A 25,027-nucleotide genomic window follows, 5' to 3' on the forward strand; every position below is an offset into this window, starting at 1 on the left:
AGTTAAGAAAATTTCCCTTCATTTCCATATCTCCTATTCATAATGTCATGTAAACGTTTAGGACTGTCTTCCAGGATCAAACAGGAGCTATAATATTTTAAGTTCCCTTGACAGTTCTTTACAGGGAGTAATCCAGAAACTCTTTGACTTAGTGACTTTTCTCAACCAGTTCTTTTGCTGATATCTTTGTTGAAATGTATTACATTGGGTACAAAAGAGACAGTGACCTCAACTTTTGCATAGCAGGCTGTGTGAACACATGGAAAGTGGTGTGCATTGTGAGGGTCCTTGAAGCATCAGCTTTACTGGCTGTATGGTATATCTGTCCTTGTCCCTAAGAGTAGGGAATCTGTCTGTTTTATTCACTGTGCTATTCCCCAGTAATCAGAAGAGTGCCCAGCACATGGTTGTGACTCAATAATAATCAGCTGAATTGACAAACTGCTCTTTGTTTCACCTTTCTACCTAACAATAACATATATATAATGGGAGATCAATAAAGACCAGTTGAGTTAATAAATATGAGTTCTGGATTGGCTCAAAGCAAGATGCTTGAATGCAGGCTACTGAGAAGATATACAAATAGATGGATTACAGGGTAGATTAGTAAATACGTATACATATAAGTACACACATGTACAAATATACATACATATTTCATTTTGTACTAGAATTTTAGAGAACATTCAACATTGGTTTTTATCTACCTATAGGAGAATCCTGAAAAGAAGGACTATTTTAGGGGGTGATGGGGTAGCAGAAGAATGCCAGTGCTAATGTACATGGATTTTTTTAAACTGAAAAATCCGCATACTGAGCAAGACCAACAGTGTTTCATAGTGCCTCAACGCTTAGGGTTTGAATAGCTCAGTGACCTTGAGCACGCTCCACATCCTAAATCAGCCACCACTTCTTCACCTGTGAAGTAGATACAATACATAAATCTACCTCATTGTGACCAGACAGTGCATATAAAACTTTTCACACAGGGGCGCCTGGGTGGCTCAGTTAAGCGCTGGATTTCAGCTCAGGTCATGATTTCACAGTTCGTGGGTTGGAGCCCTGGGTTGGGCTGTGTGCTGACAGCTTGGAGCCTGGAGCCTGCTTTGGTTTCTGTATCTCCCTCTCTCTCTGCCCCTTCCCCACCTCTCAAAAATAAATAATCATTAAAAAATTTGTTTTTTAAACTCTCCATCCAGTGCCTAGCAAATGATGAGCTCTTAGTAAAGACAGCTGTTTTTGCTTATTTTATTTACTATTAATGTCATTATATGTTACTGAGGATAGCATATTTTTTGAAAAATTTTAAAAAGGCATACCAATTTGTGATCCCACCTTCACCTCTACCATGAAAAGAAATCCTAAATGAATTTCCATTTAAGTTTCTGCGAACTGCTGTAGAATGGGTGGGAGAGCGTCACATTGCTGCATTTTGCTGAGGCATATTCAGAGTGCACCACAAAAGCCAAGAAAATATTATCAGTTGGTGGATCCTCCAGGAAGCCACACAAGCAGGAAACGGGGTTACTCAGATCCTGACTTTAAACTTCGAAAACAGACTTCAAACTCTGAAGTGTAGCTAATCATTACTTAGAATATGCATGACAATGAAAAATGGTCATAGGTCACATTAGATCATTTGAACACACACACAACCACAGGAACTCATTTTCAATAGCATTGGTCTTCAGGCTAAAAGGACAAAAAATGCAGAAATAATGTAGAAACCCTCTCCTGCCCCTAAAAAAAAAAAAAAAACCCAAAGCAAGTAAACATAGAAATTATAGGTGCTCTAGAAATGACCACATATTGTATACAGATTTAAGTTCTATTATAACTATAGTCCTTTAGAAAAAAAAAAAAAAAAAGGTAGTGCAAAATCCAAAAGATAAAGTGACCCTTATAGCTGCTTTTGGATTATAGCGGCAGGACATTTACTTGCTTTCAGTAAGAAAGAAAAATGAAATTTTTCTTTAAAAGACTTTTTCAGCATAGGGGTGCCTGGGTGGCTCAGTTGGTTATGTCCGACTTCAGCTCAGGTCATGATTTCAAAGTACATTGCTCTCTGTGCTGACAGCTCAGAGCCGGGAGCCTGTTTCAGATTCTGTGTCTCCCTCTCTCTCTGCTCCTCCCCCCTCCCACTCTATCTCACTCACAAATAAATAAAACATTGAAACAAATTTGAAAGACTTGGTTTTCAATGTTAAGTACTACTTTCAGTAAGGATCTAGGTACTACCTTTTTCCTCCACAGGTGATGTTAGAAATGGAAAAGCAGAGCTCCTGAGGGGCTGCCTTGAATCCTCCAAGTCCCCCCAGGTCCGATGCTGCTGCCATAGGTTAGGCGCTACAGAAAGGACCCTTAAACAGGTCTCTTCAATACATGAATGATGATCAAAATAGATGAATACCAGGTATATGGATTTTTAAAAAAATAGCTTTATATATTTTTATATATATATATAAAAACATATTTATATATGTTTTTCCAGTTTGCAAAATATTTTTCCATTCATAATCTTATTTGGTCCTCCCATTGACCCAGAAAGGTAGGGAATAGTTTGCCTGCGATAAGCAAAGTCACTCAGAACAATGGCACTTGGTTTACTCTTCAGGGCTGGAGTTCTCTCTGTGGTGCCATGCACATTAAATGTGCTTAATCCTGGCACACTTTGTTGTATAGCACTTTACTTTATTGAGCTTCACGAATGTTACATTCTTTTTTTAGCAAATTGAAGGATTGTGGCAATCCTGTGTCAAACGAGTCTATTGCCTACATTTTTCCAATAGCGTTTGCTCACTTCATGTCTCTGTGACATATTTTGGTAATTCTTGCAATATTTCAAACTTTTCCATTATCATTATTATATTTGTTATGGTGATCTATGATTAGTCATTATGACTTGCTGAAAACTCATATGATGATTAGCACTTTTTAGTGATAAAGTATTTTTAAATTAAGGTATGTGCTTTTTTGGACATAATGCTATCTTATACTTAATAGACTACAGTATAGTATAAACATAACTTTTGCATACACTGAGAAGCCAAAAATTTACTTAACTCACTTTATTGCCATATTTGCTTTATTCTAGTGGTCTAGAATTGAAGCCCCATTACCTCTGAGGTATACCTGTTCATGTTTGTTTAGTGTAGTGGCTCTCAACTGGGAGAATTTTGTCCCTTGGGGGATTTTGTAATTTCTGGACATATTTTTGGTTGTTATGCTTGGGTGGGGGGTGGTGTCTCCTAGCGGTTAGTGGGTGATGGGCCAGTGATACCACTCAACATCCTATAGTGCACAGGACAGCCCCTCGACCCACCCCCACCACACCCCCCTGTCTTGGAAGAATTATCTGGCCCCAATGTCAATAATGCCCATGTCGAGCAGCTCTGATGCAAACAATGAACTGTCTTGTAATTACCATTAAGTTGATTAAGTTGTGGTGGTTTTAAAATCTGTCTGGGAACTACAGAATTAAAATCTGTCTTCCCATCAAGAGAATAAATCTCCTCCCTCAGAATCTTGGTGAGACTTTGTGATTGCTTTGATGAACAGAAGCAGTTGCAGGATTTCTGAGTCTAGGTTAGAAAAGAACATGCAATTTCTGCCAGTATGTTGGGGGGGACACATGCCTTTGGATCCCTGAATCATCGTACAAAAAAGTCAGGCTATCAGAGAGTGCCATAATTGCAAGGCCACTTGATGGGGCCACATGAAGAGACAGAGCTGCCTACCATCTGACAGTAACCACATGAAAAACCTCAAGCCAGTTGTCCAACAAAGATATTCCTAAAGTCCTACTCAAGAAATTATGAGAGATAACAAATGATAGTCGTCATTTTAAGCCACTAAGTTTTAGAGTGATAGATTACATGGCAATAGCTAACCAGAACAATCTCCAAATAAGTCACTCATAGTCAAGTGCTCTGGCAAACAGAATGTCTTCTCTCTTCCCCTAAAGGGTCTGACCCATGGAAGAACAGAAATCTTAACCAGAGGACTGCCACTTCTCAAGTGGAATAGATTATAATCAGTCTATGGGAAATAGATGACCCAGTTAGTGGGGGAGAGGCAGGGGTTGTCAAAGAGATTTTCAGAAGAAATTCTAAAGAGCCTTTTGAAATGATGGACAGCACACTGTAGGCTAGAATCCTGGGCATTATTCATTTCAAAAACTGATTATTATAAAACTGAGGCACTTATTAGATGATCTTTTGATGTTATTCTAGGCCTAAATTCTAGAATATTCTAATCTACATATATTTTTCAAAAGATAGGCATATTTAAATAGTAACTTCAAAAGTACACCCTGATGGGGGCGCCTGGTGGCTCAGTCGGTTACGCCTCTGGCTTCGGCTCAGGTCATGATCTTGTGGCTTGTGGGTTCAAGCCCCGAGTCGGACTCTGTACTGATAGCTAGCTCAGAGCCTAGAGCCTGTCTTCGGATTCTGTGTCTCCCTCTCTTTCTGTCTCTCTCCTGCTCACTCTATCTCTCTCTCAAAATAAATAAAACATTAAAAAAATAAAAATAAATTTTAAAAGTACACCCTGATAAATATAAAGAATGAGAGTTAAAATAAATAGGAAGCATCACTTTACATCCACCAAACTGATAAAAAGTTTAAAAAAAAACACTACAAAAAGTAAATTAAATTCTTAATGTTGGTGAAATTTATAAATTCACACATTATTGATACTTACACTGTTCAATATTCGACAAAAGCTAAAAAATACACATAACTTTTGGCTCAGTAATGCCTCCTCTGGAAACTGTCAGAAAGGAAAAAGGAAAGAAAAAGCTTCTTGTACAGTGATATTTATAGCCACATTATTTACAGTAGGGGAAAAAGCCCACAGGAAACAACCTAAATATCCAACAATGAAACAATAGTTAGCCATGATATGGCCGGATGCATTAATGCAAAGTTGTAAATACGAAGCCCATATAGAAAAGCATATATAAAAGATATCAAGTGACAAAAAAACCCAAATTGTTTATTTTCATATAAAAGGTACATATATCTATAAACAAACTACTTTCACACTTATAAATATCATAAGAAAGAATATAAATATATTCTGTTCAGATGAATATTTTAGTATATCCACTTTTCTGGAAGAATATTAAAACGTTCTGCTTTAATTACTCAAGCTTAGTATTTTATTTTTATTTTTTTTAAATGTTTTATTTATTTCTAGGAGAGAGACAGCATGAGCAGGGGAGGGTCAGAGAGAGAGGGAGATACAGACTCTGAAACAGGCTCCAGGCTCTGAGCTGGCAGTCAGCACGGAGTCCGACGCGGGGCTCGAACCCATGAACCGCGAGATCATGACCTGAGCAAAAGTCGGACGCTTAGCCGACTAACCCACCCGGGCGCCCCTAGTATTTTACTTAAAAAAAATTTTTTTTTTAATGTTTATTTTTTGAGAGAGACAGAGAGTGAGTGGGGGAGGGGCAGAGAGAGGGAGACAGAATCTGAAGCAGGCTCCTGGCTCTGAGCTGTCAGCTCAAAGCCGGACATGGGGCTCGAACTCTCACATCAAGAGATCATGACCTGAGCTAAAGTCAGACGCTCAACCGACTGAGCCACCCAGGCACCCCTCAAGCTTACTATTTTAATAGACATATTAAAGTTATCTGAATTCTAGTTTTATGATTTTTTAAATATTTTTTTACCAATCTTTTTTTTTTTTTTTTTTTTTTTTTTTATTTTTTACCAGGTCCTGGGAATATAATGATGTACAGGATTGAAGGAGATTTTAGAGAATGTATTCAGTGGGGGAGTCAAGCTGAAGCTTGACTGCTTTATGAGAACAGAATAGGGGAATGGGAAAGCACTTGGGGGAAAAAANTCAGACGCTCAACCGACTGAGCCACCCAGGCACCCCTCAAGCTTACTATTTTAATAGACATATTAAAGTTATCTGAATTCTAGTTTTATGATTTTATATTTTTTTACCAATCTTTTTTTTTTTTTTTTTTTTTTTTAGCACTTACTATATACCAGGTCCTGGGAATATAATGATGTACAGGATTGAAGGTGATTTTAGAGAATGTATTCAGTGGGGGAGTCAAGCTGAAGCTTGACTGCTTTATGAGAACAGAATAGGGGAATGGGAAAGCACTTGGGGGAAAAAAGACATCTGCGCTGTCCTAATACTTTTATTCAACTTGTTACTTGTCAATACAGCTAGCCTGGTTGGACATTTCAAGACAAAGAAGAGACATTTTAGGAGCAAACTAACTCTATAAAAGAATTGAAGGGAAAAAAAATTAATGAAAGAAGTATTTTAGCAAACTCAGATAAACCTGCAGATAGAGGTTTTTTTTTTTTTATTTTGCATATTCTAATTGGAAAGAACTAGGAAGTTTTCAGCTTGGCCTTTATGCAGAAAGTGTGCCTTAATTTAAGCTACAGTGGGTGTACTCCATGTCTAATGCAGTCATCACTCATTCAACAAAATTCAGCTTGGCAAATGTGAAAAAGACATGACCTCTGTCTTAAGGTTTGCAATCTATGGGGGTTAGAGCTGCGTAAGCGGATTTCTGAAATAGAAAGTGACAACGGCTATGAATGTGAGGAGGCTACCCAAATTGGACTGGGGTTAGGAAGGTTTCCTGGGGTGCATGAGCCTCAATGAAATTGACACATAAATGATGTGCAGAATAGGGGTTGGGGTGTAAAGAGTATTTCAGAAAGAGAGAACACAGACAAAGGTAAGACACCATGGGACTGTACTCTTAAAAAGGGTTACGGTCATACCTCACTTAGACCATAACAAAAAAGTAGTAATAAAATGATGTCTGATAATTTGGGGGCAAAATTAAATACTTTGATAATAAAGGGGTTTCTTCCTTTCTAAAAACGTTTTTATTTATTTTTGAGAGAAAGAGAGAGCAGGGGAGGGCCAGAGAGAAAGGAAGACAGAGGATCCAAAGTGTGCTCTGTGCTGAGTGGAAAGCCCCATGTAGGGCTCAAACTCATGAGCCATAAAATCACGACCTGAGCCAAAGTCAGACACTTAACTGATTGAGCCCCCAGGCACCCCTAAAGGGGTTTCTTAATTACTATGTACTATAGTTTGAATGTTTGTGTCCCCCCACCAACTTGAAATCCTAACCCCCAACGATTATGGTATTAGGGAGTGGGCCCTTTGAGAGGTGCAGAGGCTTCGCTCTCATGAATGGGATTGGTGCCTTATAAAAGAGGCTCCAGAGAGACTCCAGCCCCTTCCATCAGCCAAGATCCAGGAAGAGGCCTTTCACTGGAACATGACCATGCTGGTACCTTGATCTTGAACTTCCAGCTTCTATAGCAGTGAGCAAAACATTTTTGTTTGTAAGCCACCCAGTCTGTGGTATTTTTTTTTTTTTTTAATAATCCAAGGTATACTTTTATTTTTTTCTTCTCCCTGTATCATTTTTTTTTTTTACAAATAGTTTATTGTCAAGTTGGTTTCCACATAACACCCAGTGCTCATCCCCACAAGTGGCCCCCCTCCGTGCCCATCTCCCCCCTCCCCCCTGCATCCATCAGTCCTCAGTTTTTTCTCAGCATTCAAGAGTCTCTCATGGTTTGCCTCTCTCCCTTTCCCCCACCATTTCCCCCCTTCTTCTCCCCCATGGTCCTCCTTTACGTTCCTCCTAATCCTCCTAAAAGTGCAAACATATGATATTTATCCTTCTCTGCCTGACTTATTTCACTCAGCATAACACCCTCAAGGTCCATCCATGTTGCTACACAAGGCCAGATTTCATTATTTCTCATAGCCATGTAGTATTCCATAGTATAGATAAACCACATCTTCTTGATCCATTCGTCCGTTGATGGGCACTTAGGCTCTTTCCATGTTTTGGCTATTGTTGAGAGTGCCGCTATAAACTGTGGTATTTAGTTATAGCAGCCCAAATGGACTAAAACACTATATGACACTTATATAAATTATTTATTTAATCATCTTTCAATTTTTCATTAAGTCTTTTTAAAATTCAGGCTATTTCTTACCTCTCTTTACTAAAAAAGAAAATAAAGAACACATAAAAGTATCTCAATTTCCAAGGCTAAGTTATTCTTCTTTCCCCCCCAACAATATTAATAACTACATAGAAAAACTAAGTCAATTGTTCTAAAATATCTACTTATACACTAGCATTTGGAATATGGCTTAGGGAAGGTTATAAAATCCAAAAGATTCAGTGTCCATATTCTAACAAGCATCCATGAAGCTATTTGGTTCAAGGACCTGCAGGTAACTGGTAAACAATTTGGAATAGAGTTATCTGACTGAGCTGACCAGAAGGCAGCTTGCATTTAGTCTGCATTTCCACACGGTATCCATGGGAATGAGATCAGGCGTGCACAAAGACAAACAAAGGCTACCCTCAAATGAATGAGAGAGAATGACAAATGCCAGTGTTCAAGGCATCCATGGGCACAAGAGCTTTGCTCATGCTTTTCAAAACACAATGAAATAATCTCTTACACTGACAATACAGTGTCCATCACTCGTTTATTTCCATGGCTCTGTTTAAACATTAACCTCATTTTTCATACAGAAAGTCTTTCAATGATCGGGAGTTATGTATGGCTTCTGTAGTAAAAACTGTCTCTAGTCACTTTAAACTACAAAAAGGAAGAATTGCAGTTACCCTTTCAGAACACAGAATAATAATGCGGGAATCGTCACTCACAAAATCGCACAGTTGCCATGAGCTATTTGGACAACAGAACAGACAACTCTTTCAAAGGCAGAACAATATATTTGAAAATTATGAACAGAATATTCTATGGACCTGAAAACATTAGCAAAATATGCAGTTCAAGTTTATACTGGTTAGTAAATGGAATTTACATGTGCAAGAGTCAGCAGGCACAGACTGGAAAAAATACTTGAATACGAGCTCTTCGGATTAATCACAACTTTAACAAAATTAAGAACTGACATTAATTTCTTTTCTAATTTATATAATTAAATGGAAATGTTTTAAAACACTTTGAAAACACCAGTGAGTTGCACAGAATAAAAGGCTTCAATATTTTACTAACAGAAACTTTCAAAGCCAACTCTAATTCTCTGTGTTATATGGGACTATGATTTCTGAAAAGATGACTTTGAGGATCTTTATTATACTGGATAGAAATAAAGAACTAAAAGCTTAACTGGAGAAACCTATCTGGAGCTCTAAAAACACCTCTTTGGGTTTTTTTAGGAAATCTGACTAAAGCATGGATATTAATTCAGTGACCAGAATTGGAATATTGTTATATATTATACACCTTAAAAACTATGCTAAGTTTATTAATTACAGCTTCTTTAGTGTGGTAAGTATGTTCTGAAACAAAAATATATACAAGCAACACACTGGAGGGTGGGAGGGTGCCTATTCCCACCGCTTAGCTCTGCATCCCTCACAGTCATTAATTTCAACTTGGTCTCATCAGTCCATATCCTCTCCATGTTATATCCCAGAATGCACTCTGCCTTCCCTATATGGTCATCTGTGGCTTCCAGGCTGTTGACAGAGCTGTTGCTGTTGCAGCTATATGATCCCCTCCCCCCCTTCTCTCTGATGACCCCTTTGCCTTGGACATCAGTGCTCCTTCTCTCCCCCCATCTCTCCTGTGTTAGGGACTCCTGCCACATGTAGATGTCTCAATGCAATTCTCAAAAAGCACAAGTGGACCATGCAATACCATAAGCAATAGAAGTAAAAAAACAAACAGAAAAATACCTCATTATAATAATTGTTCTGTAAATCTCTCCTGTGCTTGTTTGTTTGTTTGTTTGTTTGTTTATGCATGCCTCTCTCCTCCTGTCCCTCAGCCACTCCCTCTTCTCTTTTAGGGTCTAACTTCCTGACACTGTCTGCATTTCCTCAGGGTCCACTTACTCCTCAGCCTACTCCACTCTGGCTTCCGATTTTTCACTCCATGGAGACTGCCCTTGTCAAGGCTGTCTGACGTGCTTGGCTCCTGTGAAGATGACCCTACTGACCAACTCTTCCCTCTCAAAACATTTGTGTGGTGCCCCACTTACTGTAGACTTCTTCCTACTTACTGCTCCCACTGCTCCTTCTCTCTCCCTGGCATCTCTTCTTCCTCACCTGACCCTCTCAGGTAGTCCCTTGGGTTGTGGACAAAGCTGTCTTCTGGTCTCTGCCTGACTCATCAATGCCATGTCCTCAATGACTCTCCAGGTGCCTCTGACTCCTAAATCTCTATCCCTCATTGTCCTCTCTCCAGTGTCTAACAGTGCTCTATCTATAACTATCTATCTACTAGACATGTGCCCTGGATGTATCCAACAACCTGTCATGGTAAACTGATTATCTTTTTCGTCTAAGTTGCCTTCTTTCCTCGCCTCCCTGTCTCAGTCAGTAGCACCTCACTGAGTTGTCCACTTCCAAAACCTAGGCCTCCATCTTATCTTCTCCCTCAGTTGCTGCCACTGTATAAATCAACCACAAATCTTGTCCATTCTCCCTTGCTACCTTTCAAATGCATCCCCTGTGATCTTTCCCTACTGCTACTGGGTTTTAGCACCATCATCCCCCAATAAAACTAAAACCAGAACTATTTCTTTCCTAAGAAAGGTAGTGCCTTCAGCCTGGCCTCCATTCAATTCACCATCTACCCTGAACTGAAGTAATCTACTCAAGAAGCCAGATGATCATGTCACTCCCCTGCTTAAGGCCCTTCAAAACCTTCCCATTGTCCTCAAAAATCCATGCTCCTGACTGCCATTTACAAGGTCATTTATGGTCAGGTACTTGTTAACCTCTCAGCTTTCACCTCCCGTGAAACACCTTGAACAGTGTGTTCTGGACATAATGACTTTCTCTTTTCCTATTCAAGTATCTAAAACATCTGACTCAGGAACTTGGAGACTTGGGTCCTGTTCCCAGTTATGTTACTCTCCATCTTATATTATTATCACTGATGTCCATTTTAAAAGGGAAGAACTGGACTCTGACCTCTTCGGTCCTTCACAGTAGATCTGAAGAGTAAAGATTCTTCCTGGTCTCTGTGAAGACTTGCCGGGAGGCTTGTTACTTATATGCATCACAGTGACATTTCTCCATCTTCTGAATTCAACATTAAGTTCAGTACCACTCATTTAGCAAGGAATTATCTATTACGTTATAGAAACTTATGGTACATATGTTATAAGCACAGACTACAAAATAACATAACAAACACAACATAACCATGTTTTAAATTACATAGACATTTTTTTTAGGCACAAAGAGGTAAATGGCTCTAAATTTCAGTAATCGAGAAACTCAAAAACAGTATCAAGGACCTGCTTTCTATCTTTCCATGGGGCTAGTGTATTGGCTTTATCCTCAAGCTAGCTGATGTCATGGTTGTAGGATGGTTACAGCTGTTCCAAGCTTCATGGGATCTGGCAATATGTTTCTTAACCAGTGTCTCCCTTAAGAATGAAATATGCTTTCCCAAAAGTCTCAAGCAGATTTCCCTCCACATGTCATTGCAATTACATGCCCATGTCTAAATCAGACACTGGAGAGAGGTATGAGATGATCAGGAATGGCTCAGGGCAATCACTCCTCAAAGTCCCCTGGACCTCCTAGCTGTGCAGAGGAGGAGGTAACCCAGTAATTGGACTTCTGTCAGAAAGGAGGATGGAAGGGTCCGAAGTTGGTTAGGTACCTTTCAGGGCATGAGACAATGTCCTTCCCTCATGGTCGAACTAGTTTCCAAATAGACTGTAAACGCTTTGGACCATGTTTCAAGTTTCCTATAGTTGGGCCTAGCATGTTGCCTTACATAAAAGTTACTGCATAAAAATACGTTCAAATGCTACTTTCCTGGAATTCACTACGGCCTGATCAACAAAGCACCTACAGGTCATCTGAAGGAACATCATAGGAATCACTTTCATATACAGGATCTATTGTTGCCTAGGATTTGTGGTAATAAGCTTCTCTTTAGAGAGACATTATTTTATGTGTTCTTCTAGGTAAATCAACAGTCACCATAACAAATGAAAAAAAAAAACCCACAAAAACCATCCTATCTTTGATTTGCCAATTAGAATGACAGCCTTCTGTGGTTCTTTCTCTTTTATGCTATGCTGAATCTTTCAGTCACTCCCCAAGCTAATTAAGGCTTCTGACGCTAGTGGTAACATTCATATGGCATCAGGATGATATTTTTGGTCCCAAATATTTTTCCCATTCTTCTTGAACTTCTTTAGTTTTGACATATTGACTTGAATTTGTGTCCTTATTTTGCTCAATGTCTAAAATTTCATAATTAGAAGCTCATCTCTTTACATTAACAGGCTTCTCCCTTTTAATAGGCCCACGGCTGTTAACACATTAAGACAGGAACAGACATCACCTACTTTAGAGGGAATTCATTCGAGCTGACGTATTCACTGACTCTTGGTGTTGAAACGTACCTATCTTGGTGGTCATCTCCCAACAACGTGATATAGGCAATACTGGAATTTTAATTTCTTAGGAAAGAGGAGGTGCAGGGCTAATATTTAAGCAATTGCTTCTAAATCTGACTGTGTATCAGAAATGTATGAATAATTGCCTTTAAATCCTGATCCTGAGCCCCAAAGCATGAATTTAAATCAAACAGTGGTTCATGAGCCAGAACTGCTGAGAGCAAAGCTTAGTAGGGGTGGGGCAGGTGTAGCTGGAGAGCCATGGGGTCGGGGTTACTTTATCAGAGGGTGGTTTGAGGCTATGGTGGTGCTGAGGATAAAGAGAAAGAGGGGGTTCAGGATTGGTTCCAGAAGTGAGAGTTTACCTCAGACTTCTCTTTTAGTTATAAAATAAAAACTTCCCTGCTTTATAATTTTGCTTGGCGTTGTCTCTTGTAACATAGGACAATGGTGAATTGCAGAGGGATGAGAGAAGGAAAAAAGCATGAAGGCAGTGAAGGCAAAGGGAATAGTACACGCATTTGTGTCTGTGCGGGATGAGTGTAGCAGAAGAAAGCCTGGACAGGCAGGCCAGGCTGCAGCCTCATGGACAGGCCAAAAACTCTGGACTTCACCCTATGTGAGATGGGAAGCCACCGAAAGTTTGAAGCAAGGGGTTGATTGGATACAGATAAGAGTTTAGAAAGATAACTAAACACATTGTCTCATCAGGGACAATGAGAAGAATGGACCAGAAGGAGAAGAGCAAAAAAACAGAAAAAACACTTTATAGTTGTCTAGACACAAAGAAAGCAACGAAAGTTACAGGAGGTTGGGGGGGTTGGGGGGGCGCAGGACAGAACTTGGAGACGGGCTGCGAGGCTGACGCATGGGGAAAGAGCCCCAGGTTTAGTGTTTGCATGATTATGTTGCCATTACATGACAGTAGAGAATTCTGGAGGGCAGGTGTTGACTTTGATTGAGGACATACTGAGGACATGCTTACTGGACGTCTAGGTGGAGCTATTCGGTAGCAGATGGAAATCCTGATCCGGAACCAGGAGAAGAGTCTGGCTGGAGATCCTGACTTGAATGGGGAACCGGCCCAAAGAGAACTGGTGGGATGAAGACAAGGACCCAGGAGGGAGCTCTAAACGCTAAGGACTGGGCTAAACAGATCAGCCTATAAGAGAGAGTGAGGAAGAACTGCCTGGAAAATAGGAGAAAAATAGGGAGACTAGAAGACAGAGGTGGAGGGTGCATCAGGAAGGATAGAGCTGCCATATTGCATATTAAAGGAAGCATTTACTTATTCTGAGAGAAATTAGAATATTTACAGTTTGAAGGGAATTAGAGAAAGGATTTGAAGGTATTCATTAAAGAGGCAGTGACGCCGGGCAGGGCGCCAGGCACAGGGAGAAAAGATGAGGATTATCTGTGGCTTGGCAGCACACGGGGATGTAAGTGCCATGGTGCGCTTTAAAATTACATTTTCCTTTCCTCTGTGGACCTATTATTTAGACTGTGAATTATCTGGGCCCCTTATGGTCTTTCTTTTCCATCCCTCACCCGCCGGCTACCATTTCAGTGACTGCAAGCACTTAAACCAAGGGGTGATCAATGCAAGGTGATAAATATGAAACTGAACCTTGAGCACTGCCTTTTCTTAAATACCCACAAGAAGGTTTACAGCAAGTGTATTTGACTCTAAGTGTTAAAATGAGATTCGAGGATTTTAAGTTTCTACAGTGGTTGGCACGTATGCTGGAGAGGATGTGAGATGTATAAACACACATGTATGCTTGTTACATTTTTACTTTTGATATGTATTTATATTACACAACTGTACATATGTATAATTTATAAGCAACTATATGTATGTGTGTAGTAATGATGACTACTTTAAAAATTTTACATACTTAGAGAAATGCCATAAAAAATTCCAGCTATCGCTGACCTAGACATTCAATTATTTATGTTAATCTTGGATATTCATGGTATCAACAAATGAGGTTGCTTTCCTAGGAACCTGAATCAATATCACAAATGACAAAGCTTTATTATGAGTATTTTTCTTGAATTAAGAGAAAACTTATTCCTTGAGTATGCAAATAACTGAAACAGGAGGAAGGAATAAATATAAAAAAATATTTGTACAGATGTCATTTTAAATCACCTCTGCTTGCTAGCACTGATTTGTCCTTATTAACTAACTCCAGGTTAAGAATCTCTATACCTGACTTCATGCCTTGGAGCAATACATTCCACTAAAGTATTTCTCACTGCTCTTCAAAAACAAGCCTCAACACTTCAAAGATAAGGAAATAATGTTATGTTTCCATAGCTTTTGTTAATAATGGGTAATTAAAGAAAGAAGAAAAGCTTGGATTTAAATGTCTGTTAGTTCCTGGGAAGGTTGTGGTGTTCCAGGGACTGATTTTAATGTGACCCCAACTTTATCTAAAACCCCTAGATTAGGGTTGATGGCTCCTCTAACCACCACAGAATATCTTGGGGGCCCAACACAGGAATATCTGTGAAGCACCAGACACAGAATTAGACAGAAAACCTAATGATGCCTAGTCTGTGCTGGGGGTAGGGATGGTGGTGTTATTTCTCTGTTATCTCTGGGAGTAAATGCTACAGGGTTATCTGGATTAGGTTTCTTCCAGAATAACGAATAGCATGTCTAAATGCCTCAATAGAGGATAAACAAATATATATAATACATATTTTCATAATATATGTATTTTTATTATATAATATATGCCATATATTATATATATCAGGAAATATTTAATATTATATATATATTCTTTGTAAAACACTTGTTTTGATCGTTGTTCAAACTACAGAATTTAAATGCGACTCCCCCTCCTCCTCCCAGTAAACTAACGTTCAGTAGTAAGCACACACTAGGCTCTGGAAAAGATTTGGAGAAGGTGCATGTGAGGGATGACGGTCAAACAACTTAGCGCAAAAGGAATCAGGTATTGGTCGGTCTCACTATCACAGCCCTGCATCTGGAGCTATGGCTTGTTAATTCTCTTGTTGGCAGCGGCTAAGATCAAGAAAGTAAAAAGAACTTTTCCTGGCCCAAGTTTACATTAAGTTGAACAGAAACGTCACAACAATTGGAGGAAGGCAGAAGGGAAGGAAGAATTTCTGTTCTGCCAAGTATTTAAGAGGCGCTTGGTTTCTCTGTGTCCCTTAAGGGAAGAAACATCAGTGCTGCGGCCTGAAGAAATGGGAGCATTAATTCACACACTTGGGCTGAAAAGCAAGTATTTGGGGCGCCCAGACTCCTGCAAAGCCACCAGGCATCGCGGAGTGTGGTGCGGGCGCTGGGCGGCACCTGCAGTCTAAGCCACCGGGCAGGACTCTCCATCTTCAGGACACCCCTTAGTCGCCACTTCTTCTGCCTGGGTGTGCGTGCGCGTGGGTCTAAAACCAAAGCGCGCAGTGAGCTGACTTTGAAGGGTGCTTCGCAGATAGGATTGAGTCAGGCCTTATGGGGACGCCAGGCGGGGGAGAGAGGGAATGGGGAGTCTTTCCCTATCCAGCTCCGGATGGCTGGGAGCCTGGGTCCACGTGGAATCCAGCAGAGAGAAGAGCTGCTTGCCCCCCGCATCCCGCAGACTCCTCCCTCCTGCACCCAGGCCCCGCGCAGGTCCCTCCAGCAGCTGATGGAGAAGGAAACTCCTCGCTTACCTTGACTGAGCAGTAACACCAGCAAGGGCGCACCCCCCGTCCATCCTGGCCGCATCCTGAGTCTGCCCGGGGACGGTAGCTGCTGTCGGTTTGCAGAGGAACTCCACAACCCGGACTCCTCAGAAGCGGGCCCGCGAGCTTTTCTCCCCCGCCCGGGTGAGGACAGGGAAAAGTTGCCTGGCAGCTCCTCGGGCGCCAGGGCCCGCCCCGCCCCGCCCCTCGGCCAGGCTAACACCGGATCTGCCCCGGCTCCGCCCCGCCGAGCCCAGGCCCTGCAGCCCCGCGGGGCACCTGCGCTGCCACACCCTCGGAAACCGCACCTTAACTGCCCTGCGAGGTCCAGGTTCCCGCATCGCCCAAGCCGCGGGGCTGGAGTCGGGGCGCTTGTCACTGGGCTGGCGGGGCACACCCGACGGGCGGGAGCCGGCCTCAAACTACCCCGCCCCCTGATGGCCTGCGGCCCGCCCGCGGGAGACCCCCGGTCTCCCGGAGAACCTTGCAACTTCTGCAGCCCTTCGTGGCTCCAGGCTCCTGGCAGAGGTGGAGAGCGATGGGGAGCCGCGAGTCCGAAGCCACGCTTTTCGGGGTGGCGCGGTGCGTGGCATTCTGTGCTTTTCTCAAGTGGGTGGAGAAGCGGACAAAAATAAGTGCAGAATGACCAGGTTAGAAACTAACTCGACAGGAAAGAAGATCTGCTCACAAGTTATGATTATCCGAGGTATATTTAAGCAAGACCTGTCGCAAGAGCACCGTGTGTGTGTGTGTGTGTGTGTGTGTGTGTGTGTGAGAGAGAGAGAGAGAGAGAAATCCTCATTCATTCCTCTCCTCCAAGATAATAAGCAGCTGATTTGATTACTGAGTTTAAGCGATTTACTTCAAGACACAGAGACAAGTGAGAGCCCATATATGAAATTATGACTCTTCCTCTTTGTACTACATGTGACCATTTCCTTCCATTACTTTAGTCTCAGATCTGGAAGCAGGACATTCTATAGCCCTATCTGAGACTTTTTACTTGCCAACTTAAGAAATAGAATATTCAATTTTTTTTCATCTGTTTTTTTTTCCTCCAAAAATTCACTCACAAATCGCCAGCACATTACTGAAAACAGAATTCTTCCAGGGACTCCTTTTGTGACATACTCAAATGTTTTAATAAAGCACAATTAAAGAATTATTAGACTAATCATTCTTATTATCGCCATTCCAAATCTCCGTGGAGCTGGTGGAATGAGCCCTATGGGATGCTTCGGATATTGCCACTCAGAAGTAAAGTGAGGGACACCTGGGCGGCTCAGTCCCATGAAGCGTCCAACTCTTGGTTTTGACTCAGGTCATGATCTCACGGTTGGTGGTTCCAACCCCACATTGGGCTCTGTGCTGACAGCGTGGAGCCTTCTTGGGATTCTCTTCCCTCCCCCCCAAATGTGCTTCTCCCCCACTCACGCTCTCTCTCAAAATAAATAAATAAACATTAAAAAAAAAAAAAGTAAAGTGGTTCAGGGTGGAAGGACTTAATTAATTGGTAAAAATCAAATGCTCCCCTTTCTAGCTGATGCTGGAGTCTTTTTTTTTAAAGTACTAAATTGGTATTCATCAGCTGCTGCTGCTTATAGTCATGATTATAAACTCAGTACTTTTGAATTAAAAATGTATAGCCCCTGGTTGTTTCCTGTTTTCTTATCTGTCATTTACTAATTCTACTTACTAATCCTGACAAACACTTGAAGCACTTTTTTTCTGACCTGTTTATGATACTCACCTGATTAGTAAGACTCCAGATATCACCTGAGAGCTCTTAGGTGGCCGCTCACTAACCCTGACACCCAGCCTTGACTCTCCTCACAGACTTCTTGCAGGAAGTCAGCCAGGTTTCAGTGAGATGAATATCTGTCTGTTTCCTTCTGACTCACTGAAATGTGAGTAAGTGTTTGGAACAGACCCTTGTTTGGGAGGCAGTATAGTTAGTTCCCTTCGTGTGAGACAGGAATCTGTGCTTTGTCTCTGGGTGCTCGAGAGGAAAATGCATGCTTCTTTGCTTTTGTGCTCAGAGCTGGGCAAGTTAACATCATGCTGGCATGAGGCACAGATACATCAGGAGCTATATATATATTTCTGGAGCAGGCAAAAATTTCAAAGTTCAAGAAACAAAGAGTCAACTCCTGCCCCGCACTAATTTTGAAAGTGTAAAAAGAGACAAGGCGTTCTTGAGACAACACAGTTTGAGAACTCCTGTCTTAGTCGTTTGGGGAACGATTCTGACTAGGTGTAACAGTACTGGACACCACATTCTGAGGAAATAAAATGAAGGCAGGGCCTTTTAAACTGTCAAGGAGCCCTTTGCACTTAAAATTATTGAGAATCTCTCAGATGAATGGATAAAAGATGATGGAGATCAACATTAATATAAGTGTTAATATATTTCATATTTCATAAAGTCCTTTATTGGCTGCCAGAGCTGGGAGTTGCCCTTGGAGTTTGGGGGTCCCAGTCTGGAGTCTCCAGATCGATGGCGCCCCTGCCTCTGTTCCTGACTGGGGCAGATGGTCCCCTCTGACAGGCTACTTAATTTGTTCCTTTAGGTATTCCCAGCTCTCCTTGGAGGGGGGCCACTGAGAGAGCCAACATCACCATAATGATGTCTGAATTCCAGGCCTTGTGGATGTGAAAGTTAAACTTTGGGGGCACTGAGAGTTGGGGTATCTTCAGACTGGTCTGCTCACACACACAGTGGCTGAAGTAGTCCATGGCTGGGGGAGCCTACCTCCTCAGACTTCTGAAGGACAGTCTGGCTCTTGTTGCTAGGCCCCAGCAGCTCCAGGCCATACACCACGTAGACGGCGCCCCCAGCCACACTGCCCTTGATGAGAAACCTCCTCAGCAAACACAATTGGGGCACCATGGTTGCTGAGCTCTGCACACAAGGACAAGATGATGGGATATTATCGGGGTACCATAGTCAGCTCTGCACACAAGGACAAGATGATGGGATATTATCGGGGTACCATAGTCACTCAGCTCTGCACACAAGGACAAGATGATGGGATGTTATTGGGATACCATGGTCACTCAGCTCTGCACACAAGGACAAGATGATGGATATTACTCCCATAAAAAAGAAGGAAATCTTGTCATTTGCAATGACATGGATGAAACTGGAGGACATTTTGTTAAGTGAAATAAGCCAGACAGAAAAAGACAAATATTGTATGATCTCATTTGCATGTGGATCTAAAAAAGTCAACTCATAGTACAGACACTAGAGTGGTTACCAGGGGCTGGAGGTGAGGAAAATGGGGAATGTTGGTCAAAGGGTAAAACCTTCAGTTATAAGATGAATAAGTCCTGGGTGTTTAGTGTACAGCAAAGTGACTATAGTTAATAATATTGTATTGTATACTTGATACTTGCTAAGAGATTAAGTCTGAAGTGTTCTCACAACAAAACAAATAAAAATGGTAACTGTGTGAGTGATGGATATGTTAATTATCTTGATTGTGATAATCACATCACTGTGTATATCAAAACCTAACGATGTACATCTTCTATATATACAAGTTATAATTGTCAATATTGAGGATCCCAAAGAACTTTTCTTCATGTGGATTATTTCTCCCCATATTTACCATGTAAGAAATTGAAATAGATACATTTTCTAATATTTATATATTAATTCATTATGTATTAATTCAATAGTAAGGCTCTTATGTGTTGACATAAATAACATATTTTACAAAAAACAACTACGTTTCCCCAAATAAAGAAAATCATGAGAAGAAGAGCATTGCCTTACATTTTTGCCAATCTTTTCAATGTCTGGCTTAAAAAATAAACACTTGGATTCTCATATCTTCTCCTGCACCCAATCTGTCGTGATATGTACTTTCAGCGAAATTATATGAATTAATCTGGTATTACACACATGTAATTGAACAAACAGGACATAATTGTGGGTATTCTTCTGATACTGCCCCCAAACTCAACAAGTGGTAGTTTCTTAAAGATTAGTTCCAATATGGAATCTGAAACCACATCAATAAACTTTTTCTACCCTAGTGATTTGCAAGCTCAAAGTTCCTGGGATTAAAATTTGAAACTGGCCCCCATATATGGAGGGCAAGGAGAGAGAAAAGACAAAGGCAGACCCCTTCAGCTTGGGTGGTGGCAATTTAAAAAGCAAGGGAACTTGTATACTTGGCTTGTCTGGAGTGGCCACAAGATGAGCAAATCTCCATACTTGCTGCCAGAAACTTAAGTTTATGTAGAGGCCTTAACAAACAGGGTTCAGTCATTTATACAGTTTGGATGGTCTTGATATCAGCTTACTTTCTCAAAGCTGTTGAGAAAGTACAGTCCCTGTTGTACAGTCCCTGTAATGGCTTCTAGTGTGGAAACAGTAGGCAGAACATACATTTCAAGGACAAAGGAGAGGATAAGCAGCCTCCAGTTACTTGGGTCCAGCTTGCAGGTCAATCAGCAGTCACATCCTCTTGATAACCTCCTCCAACACGCAGCACATTAAAATTCATTGGTCTACTGAGTACTTGGAATAGGACTTTTACTCAGGCAAGGTTTTGTCCCATCATGCATTGGTCGTTTTGAAAATATTGGTTCACTGAGTTATGCAGATTTTCTAATAATTGACACATTTCATTACACAATATTAAAAAAATCATATTGTCACCTATCTCGTTAGAAAAATCTTTATATATTGCAAAGCTGTCAAGCTCATGCCATCCCAGCAGACACACATTTTCCAAAATTCCAATTTCCATTCAAAAATTGAATTTTATCACTGGCCACGCATACTATCAGTTGTTCTGTGTGAAAAGAAAGGCCCATTTCATTCATTTTTGAGAAATGTCTATCAAATACCCAAGTCTGAATAGTCATAGTTTGTCTATCAATGTTCTTTGAAGTAAAACTGGTGTTCCATGAAAAACATGGCTAGGGGATACCTGGGTGTTTCAGTCAGTTAAGTGCCCAACTCTTGATTTCGGCTCAGGTCATGATCTCATGGTTCATGAGATCAAGGCCTCTGTCAGGCTCTGTGCTGACAGCATGGAGCCTGCTTGGGATTCTCTCTCTCTCTCTCTCTCTCTCTCTCTCTCTTTCTCTCTCTCTCTCTCTCTCTCCCTCCCCCTCCTTCTCTCTCTCTCAAAATAAATAAATAGACCTCTCTCAAAATAAATAAATAGACATTCAAAAAGAACGTGCCTAGTTACAGATCCTTGAGACAACCACCCAAATACAGTGTGCAGCATACATGCTTTATGTGTATGCCCACATTTACTCATGCAAAATATTTAAAAGACATATACTTAAGGGTTGAGATTTAATAAAGGTAGTTAATTTTTTACTGTTTTGTCAAGGACATTCTTTTTTTTTTTAATGTTTATTTTTGAGAGAGAGAGACAGAGAGATTGAGAGAGAGAAAAGGAGCCTGAGTAGGGAGGGGCAGAGAGAGAGAGAGACACAGAATCTGAAGCAGGCTCTGGCCTCTGAGCTGTCAGCACAGAGCCCAGCAGGGCTCAAACTCACAAACTGTGACTTCATGACCTGAGCCAAAGTCAGAAGCTTAATTGATTGAGTCACCCAGGCACCCCCTATCAAGGACATTCTTAAGTGAAACTAGCTTTCTCCTTTCTCCCTCCCTTCCTTCTTCTCCTCCCTTCCTTCTTCCTACTTTCTTCTTGCCTTACCTCTTCCCCTCCCCTCTGTCCTCCTCTCCTTTCATTCTCCCACCTACTGCCTCTGTCCTCTCCCTCTCTTCCTTTCTCCGTGTATCCAGTTGGGAAGAATGAGATGGTTACTCTTACTGATCACTGTTCTTATACCATAAGGCAAATGCAAACACAGTGGAAAATGCAAATAATATCTCAGTATTAGCATAAAAATAGTCTTGACCTACTGACCACCTCAAAAGGTCTGGAGACACCTAGGGGCCACCTTCTTAGATTTACTAAGAGATGGAGTGAGGCTTCTCCATTCTCTTCTTTCCAAATATAGGCTGTATATTTTTGGAGATGAGGCTCAAATGAATTTTCCCCAGTGTTTTTTTCTGACCTGTTTTTATCTTCAAATTCAGCTCTTTGCTTATTTAATTCCCCATGCACAATCACTTAAACCAGAAGCCTCTGCTTTCCATCCTCAGGACTACCACCAGGTTTCCCTTCCACCATACCATATCAATTTTGTCTACCCCTTAGATGATTATCTATCCATCTCCTACTTTTTGTTCCATTGCTACTCTCTTTAGTTCAAGCTCATTTGATCTTTATCTGCTATGGCAGTCTCCTATGCAATCTCTCTGTGCTTCCCCCTCTCCTGTCTCCAGTCTACTCTATGCTGTTACCACAGTTCTCTTTCTAAAACACAGGATTTGTTGAAAATCTTTGAAAGTCTACAGGATGAAGTTCAAGTACCTTAGTGTTTGTGCTCCCAGTTGAACCTCAACCTACCTCTTACCAAAACTCTTTCTCTTGTATGTATTATGGGTGTGATTTGAATTTAGTTATGTGGATACTACACCTTCTCACTTAAATGCTGGATCTCTGAAGTCTTATATGTTTACATCATGTCTAGTCCTATACATGACAAATAATTCCTAAAAATAATCACTAAATTGAAATGAATTTCTGAAGAGTTCCACCTTCTTCCACCTAGACTGAAAAGGTTAGGGAATGTGAAATTGTATCTAACTCCTGAAAAATTTGAAATAAAGTAACCAGTGACTTCAAATGTTACCCAGTAAATCTATGAGAAGACTGAGTAAAGTTCAGAATCCATTGAATTTGACTCACCTACAGGTTTCCAGGCACCTGTTGAGTTGCATGATGTCCAAAAATAAAAGAGACATTTCTAACTTAAATACAAAACAAATAAACAAAAATAAAATAGTTCTATGTTCCTTTCCCTGGACCCATCAATTCATCTATGCATTTTATTCATACTTCTATTCTAGCGCTACTAAAATTGACTGTCCTTTTTTGGTTTTCATATGTGTGGGAGACCTGAGAAGCCAATCTTCCAGCTCTGCCCACAGGTTGTTCTCAGAGTTTGCCATGATTTCCCTCTAGAAGTCATCCTGCCTCCTAGCGATATGGAGAGACACCTGACCCAAACTGGATTAATTAAATTTTCTCCTAGACATTTATGTTCAGGGTACAGAGATTTTAGAGAATCTTTGCTGACCACAGGGACTAGGAATTCATGTTCCTTTGGGGCAGCCATTTTTTAAATGAGCATAGAAAAAGCCATTTAGCAGCTATTCATAGAAAACCAAAAGAAAAGACCAAGACACTGAGGGATGCATGCATTACAGAGAGGGAGAGAGAGAAAGAGAGAGAGAATTTGCTTTAGTTCTTCTTCTCATTCTATTTTCTGTTTCCAGTCATTTGGGAGCTCTGGTTGCCCTTTCCATGAAATTCCCTGGTACCTTCCTAATATTTTCTTTTTATTTTTCCTATTGGACATTCTTGAGGACAGTGACCATGTCTCACCAACCTTACTCATAGTCCCCAAAACAGGACCTGACACAGAGTTGGTGCTCAGTAAATGTTTCTTCCACTAATGAATAAACACATTTGTTCAACTATCATCTGACTCATGTATTCAGATGAACCAGAGAAAAAAAGAAGTTAAGAGGTTTATCTCTAAGAACATGGAAACGTTCAGTGAAGGGAAAATATTGTTCACATGTACTTCAGGGTTTTCTGTGTTTGTTTGTTTGTTTGTTTTATTAAGAAATGTGTTATATGATGGATCAGACCAGCTATATGGTTATTCTTACTCTACTGTCTCTGGAAAACTGGATGTTTCAGTTAGAGATTAGTTATTTTAGAAGGTGGAAAGATCAGTGTTACTTTAACTAGCCTAAGGTAAATTATTGAAAAATTTCAGAGAGAGGGAGAGAGAGAGAGAGAGAGAGAATCCTAAGCAGGCTCCACGCTGCAAGCACAGAGCCCAATGTGGGGCTTGAACTCAAACTGTGAGATCATGATCAGAGCCAAAAACCAAGTGTTGGATGCTTAACTGACTGAGCCACCAGGTGCCCCTGAAGTAATCTTGATTGTACCATTTATATTGGAGTCTATCCTTTTAGATGGAAACACATTTCAAATCTTTAACATCAAAAAGTTAAACAGAGCCAATTTTGCCATTAGAAAATTATTTGACTGGCAGGCCATTGAGCTTTGTTTATACATCAAAAGAATGAAATCAGTGAAGATGGGAGAGCCTCAAAGGATTTGGAACTTAAGTTTTGCCAGGAAGCTCAGTCTTAATCACTAAAGCTTTTCTGTTTCTACATCCTCTATTATACTATATGAGAAAGCAAAACTTCTATTCCTGGGTCACAAGCTTTGGTATCTTATGGTCTTTTAGTATTTGTCTTTAAGTTTCCTGCATAATTCTCCAGACTTCTTGCCTCTCTTTCTCTCTTACATTTTTATAATTTCTAACATGATTCTTTCCTTGGATTAAGTTGAGAATCTTGGAAAAATGTTGTTTTGGTAATTTATTCATTTACTTATTTACTTAGTACCTACCATGTACAAAGTAATAATCTAAGCACTGTGACAGGAAGCAATGATACCTGGATGTCCTCAATGAGCTTGAAATCTCATTACCAAATATAATCTCCAGAGTCTTGCTGTAGATGAAATCATATGAGGCATATGAGCAGAGAATGTGGAAATTTGATTTATGCCATTTAGTAGAATGAAAGAACATTTAGGCACATTTTCTTTAGATTTGATATGAACTTTTATAAAAGTACAGTTAAATGGAAAGTGGCTTCTTCCATCAAAAGCCTCTAGATCTAAAGGCAAAAAAAGATGTCTCAAGACTTAAATCTTAGGGGGCTAACATTTTTGAAGCCTATAAAACCATACATTTTCACATGTTATAT

The 25,027-nt window shown here is 40.6% G+C and overlaps 1 protein-coding gene and 1 pseudogene across 2 annotated transcripts in view; both read right to left on the reverse strand.

Moving 5' to 3' along the window:
* ITGA2 (integrin subunit alpha 2) overlaps positions 1–16,281 on the reverse strand; it is a 109,186-nt gene extending 92,905 nt beyond the window's left edge. The window contains exon 1 of one of the 2 annotated variants that reach the window (XM_039256208.1): positions 16,117–16,281. In XM_039256208.1, coding sequence (XP_039112139.1) covers positions 16,117–16,171 — 55 coding nt within the window. In that variant the 5' untranslated portion in view covers positions 16,172–16,281. The remainder of the gene's footprint in view (positions 1–16,116) is intronic. The other variant, XM_039256209.1, reaches the window with a different exon arrangement.
* Positions 16,282–18,677: 2,396 nt separating this feature from the next.
* On the reverse strand, positions 18,678–19,018 carry LOC120248046 (annotated as a pseudogene).
* Positions 19,019–25,027: the final 6,009 nt, after the last annotated feature.

This window comes from Hyaena hyaena, unplaced genomic scaffold, assembly GCF_003009895.1.
Source record: "Hyaena hyaena isolate Hyena2069 unplaced genomic scaffold, ASM300989v1 scaffold_564, whole genome shotgun sequence".
Classification (NCBI taxonomy): Eukaryota; Metazoa; Chordata; class Mammalia; order Carnivora; family Hyaenidae; genus Hyaena; species Hyaena hyaena.